At 46.5% G+C, this 17,035-nt stretch overlaps 1 protein-coding gene across 2 annotated transcripts in view; it reads left to right on the forward strand.

Annotated features, from left to right (window-relative positions):
* Positions 1-753: 753 nt before the first annotated feature.
* The window catches only part of ZNF513 (zinc finger protein 513), a 126,071-nt gene continuing 109,789 nt past the window's right edge, over positions 754-17,035 (forward strand). The window contains exon 1 of one of the 2 annotated variants that reach the window (XM_069728626.1): positions 754-903. In XM_069728626.1, the coding sequence (XP_069584727.1) occupies positions 864-903 (40 nt within the window). In that variant the 5' untranslated portion in view covers positions 754-863. Of the gene's footprint in view, positions 949-17,035 lie in introns of both variants that reach the window. The other variant, XM_069728625.1, reaches the window with a different exon arrangement.

Consider the following 17,035-nt stretch of genomic DNA (forward strand, 5'->3'; position numbering starts at 1 on the left):
CCCCCGGTAAGTGACATCCGGCCCCATCACCCCCGGTAAGTGACATCCGGCCCCATCACCCCTGGTAAGTGACATCCGGCCCCATCACCCCGGTAAGTGACATCCGGCCCCATGAACCCCCGGTAAGTGACATCCGGCCCCATCACCCCCGGTAAGTGACATCCGGCCCCATGAACCCCCGGTAAGTGACATCCGGCCCCATCACCCCGGTAAGTGACATCCGGCCCCATCACCCCCGGTAAGTGACATCCGGCCCCATCACCCCGGTAAGTGACATCCGGCCCCATGAACCCCCGGTAAGTGACATCCGGCCCCATGAACCCCCGGTAAGTGACATCCGGCCCCATCACCCCCGGTGTATAACCCCCAGCACCCTCGCCCTCCGGTGTATAACCCTTGACCGCCGCCATAGATAATAAGTCTGCCCATGACATTTCTGGGAGGAGCAGGTGGAGGGCACATACTTTTCTCCACGAGGGGACAGCGACCTCAGTATGACGTCATTCTATGATGATGACGTCACAGGTGCACAGGGTGGTACTTTAAAGTTATAGTGACGTCACAGCACAGCTATGAGCAGAGGCCGTGTCCTTAGCCACTGAAAATATCACCATATGGCGGATTACCAGGCTGCTCCTATGGAAGTTGTTGCCATGGTGATGACACAGCTGGAGTACTGGAAAGACAAAGATGACTACATCTCCCGGCATTCCGCTCAACACCAGCGGAAGTGTGCGCGCAGCAGCCGGATGTGACGTCAACGCTTTTTCACCGACCGGAAACACATGAGGGAGCCAAGCTGAGGGATGTTCTGAACCGGAAATACCGAGAGCGGCGCCGGAAGTACCGAGGGAGGAGGAGCCATGCCGCGGAGGAAGCAGGCCAACCCCCAACCGGTGAAATGTGAGCGCGGGTGTCGTCTGCGTGAAAGTTATGTGCCCCCCATAAGTATGTACACCCCGTATATATATATATATATATATACACCCCATAAGTATGTACACCCCGTATATATATATATATATATATATACACCCCATAAGTATGTACACCCCGTGTCCTCCTGTGTACCCCATATATATATATATATATATATACACCCCGTGTCCTCCTGTGTACCCCATATATATATATATATACACCCCGTGTCCTCCTGTGTACCCCATATATATATATATATACACCCCGTGTCCTCCTGTGTACCCCATATATATATATATATATATATATATATACACCCCGTGTCCTCCTGTGTACCCCGTATATATATATATATACACCCCGTGTCCTCCTGTGTACCCCATATATATATATATATACACCCCGTGTCCTCCTGTGTACCCCATATATATATATATATATATATATACACCCCATATCCTCCTGTGTACCCCGTATATATATATATATATATACACCCCGTGTCCTCCTGTGTACCCCGTATATATATATATATACACCCCATATCCTCCTGTGTACCCCGTATATATATATATATACACCCCATATCCTCCTGTGTACCCCGTATATATATATATATACACCCCGTGTCCTCCTGTGTACCCCATATATATATATATATACACCCCGTGTCCTCCTGTGTACCCCGTATATATATATATATACACCCCGTGTCCTCCTGTGTACCCCATATATATATATATATACACCCCATATCCTCCTGTGTACCCCGTATATATATATATATACACCCCATATCCTCCTGTGTACCCCGTATATATATATATATACACCCCATATCCTCCTGTGTACCCCGTATATATATATATATATACACCCCGTGTCCTCCTGTGTACCCCGTATATATATATATATACACCCCATATCCTCCTGTGTACCCCGTATATATATATATATACACCCCATATCCTCCTGTGTACCCCGTATATATATATATATACACCCCGTGTCCTCCTGTGTACCCCGTATATATATATATATACACCCCATATCCTCCTGTGTACCCCGTATATATATATATATACACCCCATATCCTCCTGTGTACCCCGTATATATATATATATACACCCCATATCCTCCTGTGTACCCCATATATATATATATATATACACCCCGTGTCCTCCTGTGTACCCCGTATATATATATATATACACCCCATATCCTCCTGTGTACCCCGTATATATATATATATACACCCCATATCCTCCTGTGTACCCCGTATATATATATATATACACCCCGTGTCCTCCTGTGTACCCCATATATATATATATATACACCCCGTGTCCTCCTGTGTACCCCATATATATATATATATACACCCCGTGTCCTCCTGTGTACCCCGTATATATATATATATATATATATATATATACACCCCGTGTCCTCCTGTGTACCCCATATATATATATATACACCCCATATCCTCCTGTGTACCCCGTATATATATATATATATATATATATATATATATATACACCCCGTGTCCTCCTGTGTACCCCGTATATATATATATACACCCCATATCCTCCTGTGTACCCCGTATATATATATATATATACACCCCGTGTCCTCCTGTGTACCCCATATATATATATATACACCCCATATCCTCCTGTGTACCCCGTATATATATATATATACACCCCGTGTCCTCCTGTGTACCCCATATATATATATATATACACCCCGTGTCCTCCTGTGTACCCCATATATATATATATATACACCCCGTGTCCTCCTGTGTACCCCATATATATATATATATATACACCCCGTGTCCTCCTGTGTACCCCGTATATATATATATACACCCCGTGTCCTCCTGTGTACCCCATATATATATATACACCCCGTGTCCTCCTGTGTACCCCATATATATATATACACCCCGTGTCCTCCTGTGTACCCCATATATATATATATACACACCGTGTCCTCCTGTGTACCCCATATATATATATATATACACACCGTGTCCTCCTGTGTACCCCATATATATATATATATACACCCCGTGTCCTCCTGTGTACCCCATATATATATATATACACCCCGTGTCCTCCTGTGTACCCCATATATATATATATATACACCCCGTGTCCTCCTGTGTACCCCATATATATATATATATACACCCCGTGTCCTCCTGTGTACCCCGTATATATATATACACCCCGTGTCCTCCTGTGTACCCCATATATATATATACACCCCGTGTCCTCCTGTGTACCCCATATATATATACACCCCGTGTCCTCCTGTGTACCCCATATATATATATACACACCGTATCCTCCTGTGTACCCCATATATATATATATATACACACCGTGTCCTCCTGTGTACCCCATATATATATATATACACACCGTGTCCTCCTGTGTACCCCATATATATATATATACACCCCGTGTCCTCCTGTGTACCCCATATATATATATATATATCCACCCCGTGTCCTCCTGTGTACCCCATATATATATATATATATCCACCCCGTGTCCTCCTGTGTACCCCATATATATATATACACCCCGTGTCCTCCTGTGTACCCCATATATATATATACACCCCGTGTCCTCCTGTGTACCCCATATATATATACACCCCGTGTCCTCCTGTGTACCCCATATATATATATATATACACCCCGTGTCCTCCTGTGTACCCCATATATATATATATACACCCCGTGTCCTCCTGTGTACCCCATATATATATATATACACCCCGTGTCCTCCTGTGTACCCCATATATATATATACCCCGTGTCCTCCTGTGTACCCCATATATATATATATATACACCCCGTGTCCTCCTGTGTACCCCATATATATATATATATATATACCCCGTGTCCTCCTGTGTACCCCATATATATATACACCCCGTGTCCTCCTGTGTACCCCATATATATATATATACACCCCGTGTCCTCCTGTGTACCCCATATATGTATATATATATACACCCCGTGTCCTCCTGTGTACCCCATATATATATATATATATATATATATATATATATATATATATATATATATATATACACACCCCGTGTCCTCCTGTGTACCCCATATATATATATATATATATATATATATATATATATATATATATATACACACCGTGTCCTCCTGTGTACCCCATATCTATATATACACCCCGTGTCCTCCTGTGTACCCCATATATATATATATATATACACCCCGTGTCCTCCTGTGTACCCCATATATATATATACACCCCGTGTCCTCCTGTGTACCCCATATATATATATATACACCCCGTGTCCTCCTGTGTACCCCATATATATATACACCCCCTGTCCTCCTGTGTACCCCGTATATATATATACACCCCATATCCTCCTGTGTACCCCATATATATTTACACCCCCTGTCCTCCTGTGTACCCCATATCTATATATACACCCCGTGTCCTCCTGTGTACCCCATATATATATATATATACACCCCGTGTCCTCCTGTGTACCCCATATATATATATATACACCCCGTGTCCTCCTGTGTACCCCATATATATATATACACCCCGTGTCCTCCTGTGTACCCCATATATATATATACACCCCCTGTCCTCCTGTGTACCCCGTATATATATATACACCCCATATCCTCCTGTGTACCCCATATATATTTACACCCCCTGTCCTCCTGTGTACCCCATATCTATATATACACCCCGTGTCCTCCTGTGTACCCCATATATATATATATATACACCCCCTGTCCTCCTGTGTACCCCGTATATATATATACACCCCATATCCTCCTGTGTACCCCATATATATTTACACCCCCTGTCCTCCTGTGTACCCCATATCTATATATCCACCCCGTGTCCTCCTGTGTACCCCATATATATATATATACACCCCGTGTCCTCCTGTGTACCCCATATATATATATACACCCCGTGTCCTCCTGTGTACCCCATATATATATATATATATACACCCCGTGTCCTCCTGTGTACCCCATATATATATATACACCCCGTGTCCTCCTGTGTACCCCATATATATATATATATATATATATATATATATATATATATACACACCGTGTCCTCCTGTGTACCCCATATCTATATATACACCCCGTGTCCTCCTGTGTACCCCATATATATATATACCCCGTGTCCTCCTGTGTACCCCATATATATATACACCCCGTGTCCTCCTGTGTACCCCATATCTATATATACACCCCGTGTCCTCCTGTGTACCCCATATATATATATACACCCCGTGTCCTCCTGTGTACCCCATATATATATATACACCCCGTGTCCTCCTGTGTACCCCATATCTATATATACACCCCGTGTCCTCCTGTGTACCCCATATATATATATACACCCCGTGTCCTCCTGTGTACCCCATATATATATATACACCCCGTGTCCTCCTGTGTACCCCATATATATATATACACCCCGTGTCCTCCTGTGTACCCCATATATATATATACACCCCGTGTCCTCCTGTGTACCCCATATATATATATATACACCCCGTGTCCTCCTGTGTACCCCATATATATATATATACACCCCATATCCTCCTGTGTACCCCATATATATATATATATATATATACACCCCGTGTCCTCCTGTGTACCCCATATATATATATATATACACCCCGTGTCCTCCTGTGTACCCCTTATATATATATATATATATATATATACCCCGTGTCCTCCTGTGTACCCCATATATATATATATACACCCCATATCCTCCTGTGTACCCCATATATATATATATACACACCGTATCCTCCTGTGTACCCCATATATATATACACCCCGTGTCCTCCTGTGTACCCCATATATATATATATATACACACCGTATCCTCCTGTGTACCCCATATATATATATATATACACCCGTGTCCTCCTGTGTACCCCATATATATATATATACACCCGTGTCCTCCTGTGTACCCCATATATATATATACACCCCGTGTCCTCCTGTGTACCCCATATATATATATACACCCCGTGTCCTCCTGTGTACCCCATATATATATATATATATATATATATATATATATACACACCGTATCCTCCTGTGTACCCCATATATATATATACACCAAGATTCAAGATTCAAAGAAGCTTTATTGGCAGGACCAAATACACATCAGTTTTGCCAAAGCAAGTGTATAGAGGCAATAGGGATAGGGACTGAGGGGATGTTGGGTAGGAGCTGTGGGGGGAGGTGGATGGGGCAGATCCAGGTTGGGGGCTATAGTCCATGGCATAGGGGAGGTGGATGGGGCAGATCCAGGTTGGGGGCTATAGTCCATGGCATAGGGGAGGTGGATGGGGCAGGTCCATTGTGGGGGCTATAGTCCATGGCATAGGGGAGGTGGATGGGGCAGATCCAGGGTGGGGGCTATAGTCCATGGCATAGGGGAGGTGGATGGGGCAGATCCAGGGTGGGGGCTATAGTCCATGGCATAGGGGAGGTGGATGGGGCAGATCCAGGTTGGGGGCTATAGTCCATGGCATAGGGGAGGTGGATGGGGCAGGTCCATTGTGGGGGCTATAGTCCATGGCATAGGGGAGGTGGATGGGGCAGGTCCAGGTTGGGGGCTATAGTCCATGGCATAGGGGAGGTGGATGGGGCAGGTCCAGGTTGGGGGCTATAGTCCATGGCATAGGGGAGGTGGATGGGGCAGGTTCAGGTTGGGGGCTATAGTCCATGGCATAGGGGAGGTGGATGGGGCAGGTCCATTGTGGGGGCTATAGTCCATGGCATAGGGGAGGTGGATGGGGCAGGTCCAGGTTGGGGGCTATAGTCCATGGCATCATAGTTCTCTTTCTCGCAGTCTATGGCATTCGCTCACATACCGCGCTGCTATCTCCACCGCTCTCTCTTCTTCTCCCAGCAGGATATATGTTTTATTCAGTCGCCATGACAGCACAACGAGAGAGGGGATCCGCCCTTCAGGGACAGGAAACCTCAGACATAAAAAGGGCGGCACCTCACTCCCCCGCCAGTTGGTTTCCTGTCCCTGACAGTGGAACCTCTTCAGGCAGACCTTTTGAAGAAGGTTGAAGAAAGAAGTCTTCCCACTCCTGACAGGCCGGATCAGGTAGCGGGGGTCCCCTGCCTCGGCCTAGTCAGGAGGCCGGTAGCACCACACGGCAGGGGGACTGTTAGTGTCGGTGAGAGCAGGAGGAAGCAACCCCAAGGGGTTAGCTTCTAGGTGTCACATTACCTTGTGAGTATACGCCGCCGTGTCTACGTGGCCTCTGGGGTCTGTCCACTCCTGCCTTGGTGGTCCGTCTTGGCTGGAGGACGCTGCCGTCCTCTGTTCGGCGCGTCTGCCCTCGGCGCCGCAGCTGTGACCGGAAGGGGCGTGTCCGGATGACGCAGCGAGCGGCGCCGGGCGGTGGCGCGGCCGCGCACGCGCGGTAGCGTTCTTTCGCCGGCTAATGGCGGCGCCCAGGGGCAGGGGGAGGATACTGGCCGCAGGGAGTTCGGCGCTCAGCGTGGGGCACGGCGTGCAGTGGCCAGAGCCTATCGGTAGTTAATACCGATCGTTGACACCTGGAGGAAGCCCTGCTGACCCCCATCCGGGGGTGGTACCCAGGGGGATGTATTTAAGAGCCGCACAGATGCCCATCCTGGTTCCTGTCCATTTCCTAATGGAGTCACCGGAGGGAACTCCGCAGCTGTGCGGTGAACAGCAGCAGCCTTTGGAGCAGCCACAAACAGGAAAGTCTCAGAGAAGCTCCCAGCGGCGTTCCAGTGGCAGTAGTCGTGCTGGTGGAGCTAAAGCTGCTCAGAGGTCCACCAAATCCTCGGGCCGTAGGAATTCTCCGGCCAAAGAGGACCCCCCGATCACGGTACCGTTTACTTCAAGGATGGGTAAGTGAGCTACGTGAAAGTACGCTTTCTGATTGGTGTCCCTCCTTGTATTCCCTCTCTCCTTATTTAGGGGAAAAAATGTGCTTCCAAAGCTAAACATAGGGAGTGTGCCGTTTGTACAGAGCCTCTCCCAGATGGGCATAAAAAGAAGCTGTGCAGATCCTGCATACAGCACTTAATCGAAGAGGAGGCCCCTGACCTGACGTCTACCCTTAGGGACATGGTCAGACAGGAGATCAGGGACTCCTTAAAATCCAGTCCTCATAAGAAACAATCTAAGAAGAGAATACTAGGTTCATCCCCTGTATCAGAGATGGATTCCGATAGTGTGAGCTCGGATTCTCATCCATCATCTTCATCATCAGAGGACGTAGAGTCTAGCCGAACATGTCTATCATTAGATAGGATTAATCATCTGGTGAAAGCTGTCAACAACACCATGGGGATTGAAGAGACTCAGCCAGAATGCTCCATTCAGGACATCATGTTCAGGGGCATAGACCGTAAATCCCGAAGGGTTTTTCCTGTGGTGGAGAAAATCAAGTCTCTGATTATGAAGGAGTGGAAGAAGCCCGAAAGAAAGGGGTCACTTCCGCCAGCATTTAAGAGAAGATACCCGTTCGAGGAAGAAGCTTCAGCTTCTTGGGACAAAGTCCCGAAGTTAGACGCAGCAGTGGCCAAAGCATGCAAAAACTCTTCTCTTCCATTTGAAGATTTAGGTAACTTAAAGGACCCGCTCGATAGAAAGGCTGATGTGTTCCTTAAAGGAGCTTGGGAGACTTCTGCGGGATCCCTGAGACCGGCAGTGGCGGCTACTTGCACAGCTCGGTCCTTGATGGTGTGGCTAGGCCACCTGGAAGATCAACTTAAGGATAAAGTTCCTAGAAGTGAAATCCTATCATCGGCAAGAAGAGTTAGTGATCTGCAAGCATTGTCCAGGCAGCGTCCGTATATGCAAATTACGGAAGATAGAGTGGTGATGAGGCCTGACCCTCTTTATCTTCCAAAGGTCGCGTCAAAATTTCATAGGTCCCAGGAGGTAATCTTGCCTTCATTTTGTCCTAATCCCTCTAACAATAAAGAACAGAGATTTCATTGTTTGGACGTGCGTAGATGCCTTCTCAGATATATTGCAGTAACAGACGCCTGGAAAAAAGATCATTCCTTATTTTTATCCTACCAGGGAGTTAGGAAGGGGCTTAGGGTATCAAAGAATACGCTAGCCAGATGGATTAGGGAGGCCATATTTCTTGCTTACACCGCAGGTGGCGTGGAAATTCCAGAAGGCATAAAGGCACACTCCACTCGTGCGGTAGCCACATCTTGGGCTGAGAGGGCAGAAGTGTCGATTGAAGACATCTGTAAGGCGGCCACATGGTCTTCTCCATCCACCTTTCTTAGACACTATAGGTTAGATCTAGGTGGCTCCTCCGACCTCACGTTTGGGAGAAGGGTGCTGGAGGCTATTATCCCTCCCTAGTCACTTTTCACTTCTCTGAAAGTCTCTCGTTGTGCTGTCATGGCGACTGAATAAATACGTACGCTACTCACCTGGTAGCAGTGTTTTTTCAGGAGCCATGACAGCACCCTTATATTCCCTACCCTCTTTGTTTATGGGTTCAACACTTCCTTTAGAAAATTCCTAAGTTTATTCACTGGGTGAATTGTACCATATATTAATATTGTCTATGTGCTACTAACCTAGAAGGTCCTTTCATACTCTGTAAACCAACTGGCGGGGGAGTGAGGTGCCGCCCTTTTTATGTCTGAGGTTTCCTGTCCCTGAAGGGCGGATCCCCTCTCTCGTTGTGCTGTCATGGCTCCTGAAAAAACACTGCTACCAGGTGAGTAGCGTACGTATTTCTCTTCCTCCTTCATGGTGATGAAGTCTGGGAAGAGATGTGAGAGTCTCCTGAAGTGAGTGTCCCTCACTGCTGAGTATTTGGAGCAGTGTAGCAGGAAGTGGGTTTCGTCCTCTATGGCCTCCTGGTCACAGTGTTGGCACAGTCTTTCCTCCCTGGGCTTGTAGCTCTGCCTGTGTCGGCCACATTCGATGGCCAGACTGTGGGCGCTGAGTCTATATCGGCTCAGGATCTGGCGGTCTCTGGGGTCCGGGAGTTTCTCCAGATATGGGGCCAGTCTGTAGTCTCTCTGTAGGCTCCGGTACATGGTCAGTTTCTGTGAGCTGATGATATCATTCTTCCAGTCACTGACATACCTCTCCTGGCCTTCATCTGCCATCTTCCTAATTCCGGCTTTTGTCAGGTTGTTGTGATTGGTGTTCTGCTCCGGTTGGGTTTGGCTGGGCTGTTCCGGGGGTTCTGGTTTTTCTGTTTCACCTTCATGTATCAGGGCTTTATGGTGATGGGAGCTTGGATTGCTCCTATGCAGGTGAGCCCGGAATGACAGCGCCCTCTTTAGAACTGTTAGGTGTAGAGGGAATCTGCCCAGCTCGGCCCGACAAGCACTGTTGGAGGTGCTCCGATGGACCTGGAGAAGGTGCTTGCAGAATTCCAGGTGGATTATTTCTGTTGGACTGGAGTCCCACTTTGACCAGTCTGGGTAGGTGTGAGGACCCCAGACTTCGCTGCCATACAGGAGGATTGGGGCGATGATGGAGTCGAAGATTTTTAGCCAGACCCTCACTGGTGGCTTCAGATGGTAGAGTGTCCTTAAGATGGCATAGAAGGTTTTGCAGGCCTTGTCTTTCAGGGTCTCTATGGCTTGTTTGAAGTTCCCTGACCGGTGAATCTCTAGGCCCAGGTAGGTATATTTGTCCGTTCCTGTGAGGTCGCAGTTGTTGAGGATAAATGATGGGTGTTGGTCTGATCTTCTCTTTCTCCTCTGGAACACCATGGTGTTGGTTTTCTTTAGGTTGACCGGTAGGGCCCAGGTGGAGCTGAATTTCTCTAGGATTTTCAGGTTGTCCTGGAGGCCTTTCTCGGTTGGTGACAGCAGCAGCAGGTCATCTGCATACAGCAGGAATTTCACCTGAGCGTCGTGGAGGGTGAGTCCTGGTGCTGAGGAGGATTCCAGGGCGGTAGCCAGCTCGTTGATGTAGATGTTGAAGAGCGTTGGGCTTAGGCTGCAGCCTTGTCTTAATCCGCGGCTCTGCTGGAAAAAAGCCGTTCTTTTGCCGTTCACACTCACGCTGCAGCTGCTCTCGGTGTAGGAGCTTTTGATGACATCGTAGGTCTTTCCTCCTATTCCACTCTCCAGCAGTTTCAGGAATAAGCCCGGGTGCCACACTGAATCAAAGGCCTTTTTAAAGTCCACAAAGCAGGCGTATATCTTCCCATTCTTTGTATTGTAGATGTGTCTCTGAATGAGGCTGTGCAGAGTATAGATGTGGTCAGTGGTGCGGTGGTTCGGCATGAACCCTGCTTGGCTCTTGTTGAGGACGTTGTGCTCGGTGAGGAAGGTGAGGATCCTCTTGTTCAGGATACTGTTGAACAGTTTTCCCAGGTTGCTGCTGACGCATATGCCTCTGTAGTTGGCTGGGTCATACCTGTCCCCACTCTTGTGGATGGGTGTGATGAGGCCTTGGTTCCAGGTACGAGGGAAGTAGCCGGCACTCAGTACAATATTGAAGAGTTTAACCATTGCAGCCTGTATTTCTGGTGGGCTGTACTTCAGCATTTCTGGTAGGATTCCATCTAGGCCACCGGCTTTTCTACATCTTATGGAGGAGAGTCTCTCGGTTACTTCCTGTAGTGTTATAGGTGTATCCACCGGGTTTTGGAAGTTTTTGATTTTTTCCTCCATTGCTTTTAGTTTCGCCATTATGTTTTCCTGTTCTTGGCTTAGTCCTTCCTTTGGAATGTCTTTATAGAGGTCTCTGAAGTATTGGAGCCAGAGGTTGCCATTTTGGATATGGTTGTTGTTTTTCTTGTCTTTGGTGCCCATGTGGTTCCATAGTTCCCAGAAGGAGTTGTCTTGGAGGGCGTCTTGGAGTTGATTGAGCTTGGTAGAGATGTAACTCTGCTTCTTCCTCCTGAGGATGGTTTTGTACTGCTTTTGTATGGAGTCATAGGCTTCCCTCAGACCCAGGTGGTTGGGGTCTCTGTGTTTCTTGTTGGAGGCTGTTCTCAGGGTCTTCCGTACAGCTTTACATTCTCTGTCAAACCAGCCATTGACCTGTGTTTCTTTTGGTCTCTTGTAGTCGACTTTTTTAAGGTCAGACAGTCTGGCCATTGCGTAGAATATATTGTTGAGGTCCTTTGCTGCTTGGTTCACTCCCTCTGGGTTTGGCATGTACTCAAGGTTGTAGAAGTGGTGGAGCATCCGCTGTATTTCAGGTCTGCTGGAAGCTTCTTTATATCTTAGTGCCGACATTTTGGACCATTTATAGGATGGAGGCCGGGTGAAGAGGCCGCTCTGCTGTGGCTTCTGAGTGGATGGTTTCTCTGTAGATTTTATGTACAGAAGAAGTTGGCTGTGGTCTGACAGGTGCGTTTGTGGGGTGACTATGAAGGCGCTGACATCTGCCAGGTTCAGGTCTGTAATGGCGTAATCAACTACACTCCTCCCTACATGGGAGTTTAGTGTATACCTTCCTAAGGAGTCACCCTTGCTTCGTCCATTAAGGATATGAAGTCCTAAACTTTTACATACGTTCAGGAGCTTTCTGCCACTTTTGTTGACTGTACTGTCATAGCTGTTTCTCTCAGTGTGTACAGGGTCTTGGCCGTCATTCTCTGCTCCAAGTATGTAGATGTTTCCATCCGTGGTCAGGAAGTCTCTCTCTCTCCCTGTTCTTGCATTGAGGTCTCCAAAGATGAGAACTTTGCCCAGGGCCTGATAATGGGCGGCTTCTCTTTGTAAGATCTCGAAGCAGTCTGGATTGAAGTAGGGGGACTCTGTCGGTGGTATATAGGTGGCACAGAGGTGGACATCAGACTGGCAGGTGAGGATGGAGCTGCTGATTCTGATCCATATGTGGCTGTCTCCTTTCTTCACCATTTTGATGTACTGGTGGAGCTCCTCTTTATACCAGATCGCTACTCCTCCTGAGCCCCGGCCCTGTTTGATGTTTTTATTTTTCTGGGCATGGACCAAGAATTCCTTGTATCCAATAGGCACCAGGGATTCGTTTTCGGCTCTGGTCCATGTTTCCAGGAGGATCTGAATGTCTATATTTTTCATACTTTGTATAAAATCAGGGTCCTTTGTTTTAGATCCAAAGGTTGAGGCGTTGAGACCCTGGATATTCCAGCTGCTGATTGTAAGTGAAGACATTCTTCTGTGTGGTTTGTGTGTATATATCTTGTAATGAGTATGGCTGTGTGGGACAAACTGGATTTCTGACAGTTTTATAGTGGTGCTTGGTTCCATCCGGTCACATTATTATTCTGCGCAGTGCATTGAGCAGGTTTATTATCTCATCCCTATCTCTGCTCTGCATGTATCTGTGTGGGCTTGGTGGTGTCCTCGGTGGAGGTTTCCACCTCCGATGGTCTGACACTGGGTGAAGAGCTTTGTTTCCATCTTCAGGAGGTAGCCTTGGGGACTTCTGCTTTATCGTTCTCGGGGGTCTTTCAGTGTGATTATGGCCACTGTTGAATCCAGGCCCGGGGTCTCTGTTTAGCACGATGTCCTTCAGCTCTTTGGCCAGGAGGCTGACCCCTTGTTTGTTGAGGTGTTTATCATCGTGCAGGTGACTGTTGTTTATGGAGAGGTGTTGTGCCAGGGTCACGTTTGGCACAGTCTTGATCTTTTCAGTCAGTTCTGCATTGATGGCTTGGGTGGTTTGCCTGGGTATGTCCTTTCTTGGAAGCAGCGATGACAGAATGATTTTACTGTCCCGGAATTTTAGTTTTGCCATCTTTGCCAGGTTGATCAGTTGTTCTGCGATCTGCTGGTCTGGCCGATTGTTTGTACCCGTGTGTATAATAATGTGCTTTGGGTTGGTAAACCGTGGTCTACTGATGACCTCTGTCACCTGTTCAATACTTGCACAGCGGATTGTACGGACCTGTTTTCCTGGGAATAGCCGCTGTGTATTTAGGTACTTCCCATTTGAGTCCATTATTAGGACAATATCAGGACTTTGTGATGTCTTGGGTGGGCTACGGTGCTGCTGACGAGGGTCTGTGGTGCTGGCTTTGCTGGTGGCTGGTTCTGTTCTCTCTTCCATCTCTCTGGTTTCAGGATTTGAGTCCATTATTAGGACAGTATCAGGACTTTGTGATGTCTTGGGTGGGCTACGGTGCTGCTGATGAGGTTCAGTGGTGGCCATATTGTCTGCTCTCTGGCTTGTTTTCATTGCCCCCTGCTGGTTCAGATGACCAGGGCTATGGGCTTTTAATTCTCTAATCTCCTTTCGGAGTTGATCATTGTCTTTTTTCAGTTCCCCCATTTCCTGTAGTGCTGCCTTGTATTTACACTTCATTTCACACATTTCCTCCCTTATTTTCTGTGTGGCTGTGTCATTTGCTGCTTGGTAATTTGCGTTGCTTTGTGAGTTTCTTTCACATTCTAATTTCAGTTGGGCCAAGTCTCTTTCTAGTTGAGATAAGAAGTCTCTGATGTTATCAGGCGAGAGGTGTGAAGTGTCGGGGGTTAGGCGGCTCTGTCTGGGAATCCCTATGTGAGCATTAGAGGTAGCTGCTGGGGCTTGTAGTCCTTTATAGGTTTGTGCCTGCTCTTTGATATCGGAGAAACAATTTTCAAATTGCTGCAGAATCTCCTCCGTCCCCTGCGCCATGACTGTGCCAGTTTTGTATAGGAGTATGGTGAGCGCATTGGTGTCATCATCTGCTTGGCTGGTAATTTTAATCTGCTGGACACCTTTATCGTTGGTTTTAGATACATGTTTATATCGTTTGCACAGCGCAGTGCGCCAGGCTGAGGGGTGGTCTGTATAGAATAATACGTTGGTTTTTCTTTTTGGTTCTTTCTTTGTGAAATCTGCATAAAGAGTCTCTGGATTCTCTCTAACGTAGTCCATCTTGGATTTATTGCCCCCCTGTGTTATCTCCAGATCTGGCCCCCAGCATTCCTGTGTCTCTGGCTCCGGGCTTTGTTCATTTACATGTTCTAAATTTGTGTTTTCCATTTTGTAGTTATATGTTAATTATAATCCTTGTTTCTAAGAAGATTAATTTGTAGCAAGTCTATAGGTTGTGCTGTAGTTAAAGAATTCTCCTACCTTCTATAGGTCCAGGTATCAGGATGTCAGATGTATGATGTCGGCTGTTTCCAGTCTGTGTCCTCCAGGAGATTCTTGTTTTGTCCTTTAAATCCTCCAATTCTTCCTTTTTTCATAAAATGTAAAGTCCAGTTCAGTCCAGATCACTTTTATGTTCCACGGAGTTGAGTTTTTCCAGGTTTTGTCTTACAGTTGACTCATTACAAGGTATAAAGTGATGGAAATTCAGGAGCTCATGTTCATTGCTTCTTACTCCTAGGAATGGTGGGCGGGATATATATACACCCGTGTCCTCCTGTGTACTCCATATATATATATATATGCACCCCGTGTCCTCCTGTGTACCCCATATATATATATATCTTCACTCCGTGTCCTCCTGTATACCCCATATATATATATGCACCCCGTGTCCTCCTGTGTACCATATATATATATATATATATATATATATATATATATATATATATACACTCCGTGTCCTCCTGTGTACCCCATATATATATATGCACCCCGTGTCCTCCTGTGTACCCCGTACACCGTATATATATATATATATATATATATATATATATATATACACCCCGTGTCCTCCTGTGTACCCCATATATATATATATATATACACCCGTATCCTCCTGTGTACCGTGTACCCCATATATATATATACACCCCGTGTCCTCCTGTGTACCCCATATATATATATATACACCCGTATCCTCCTGTGTACCCCATATATATATATGCACCCCGTGTCCTCCTGCGTACCCCGTACACCGTATATATATATATATATATACACCCCGTGTCCTCCTGTGTACCCCATATATATATATATATACACCCGTATCCTCCTGTGTACCCCATATACAGTGGGGCAAAAAAGTATTTAGTCAGTCAGCAATAGTGCAAGTTCCACCACTTAAAAAGATGAGAGGCGTCTGTAATTTACATCATAGGTAGACTTCAACTGTGGGAGACAAACTGAGAAAAAAAAATCCAGAAAATCACATTGTCTGTTTTTTTAACATTTTATTTGCATATTATGGTGGAAAATAAGTATTTGGTCAGAAACAAACAATCCAGATTTCTGGCTCTCACAGACCTGTAACTTCTTCTTTAAGAGTCTCCTCTTTCCTCCACTCATTACCTGTAGTAATGGCACCTGTTTAAACTTGTTATCAGTATAAAAAGACACCTGTGCACACCCTCAAACAGTCTGACTCCAAACTCCACTATGGTGAAGACCAAAGAGCTGTCAAAGGACACCAGAAACAAAATTGTAGCCCTGCACCAGGCTGGGAAGACTGAATCTGCAATAGCCAACCAGCTTGGAGTGAAGAAATCAACAGTGGGAGCAATAATTGGAAAATGGAAGACATACAAGACCACTGATAATCTCCCTCAATCTGGGGCTCCACGCAAAATCCCACCCCGTGGGGTCAGAATGATCACAAGAACGGTGAGCAAAAATCCCAGAACCACGCGGGGGACCTAGTGAATGAACTGCAGAGAGCTGGGACCAATGTAACAAGGCCTACCATAAGTAACACACTACACCACCATGGACTCAGATCCTGCAGTGCCAGACGTGTCCCACTGCTTAAGCCAGTACATGTCCGGGCCCGTCTGAAGTTTGCTAGAGAGCATTTGGATGATCCAGAGGAGTTTTGGGAGAATGTCCTATGGTCTGATGAAACCAAACTGGAACTGTTTGGTAGAAACACAACTTGTCGTGTTTGGAGGAAAAAGAATACTGAGTTGCATCCATCAAACACCATACCTACTGTAAAGCATGGTGGTGGAAACATCATGCTTTGGGGCTGTTTCTCTGCAAAGGGGCCAGGACGACTGATCCGGGTACATGAAAGAATGAATGGGGCCATGTATCGTGAGATTTTGAATGCAAACCTCCTTCCATCAGCAAGGGCATTGAAGATGAAACGTGGCTGGGTCTTTCAACATGACAATGATCCAAAGCACACCGC

The sequence above is a fragment of the Ranitomeya imitator genome, chromosome 5, assembly GCF_032444005.1.
Source record: "Ranitomeya imitator isolate aRanImi1 chromosome 5, aRanImi1.pri, whole genome shotgun sequence".
In the NCBI taxonomy this organism is placed as follows: Eukaryota; Metazoa; Chordata; class Amphibia; order Anura; family Dendrobatidae; genus Ranitomeya; species Ranitomeya imitator.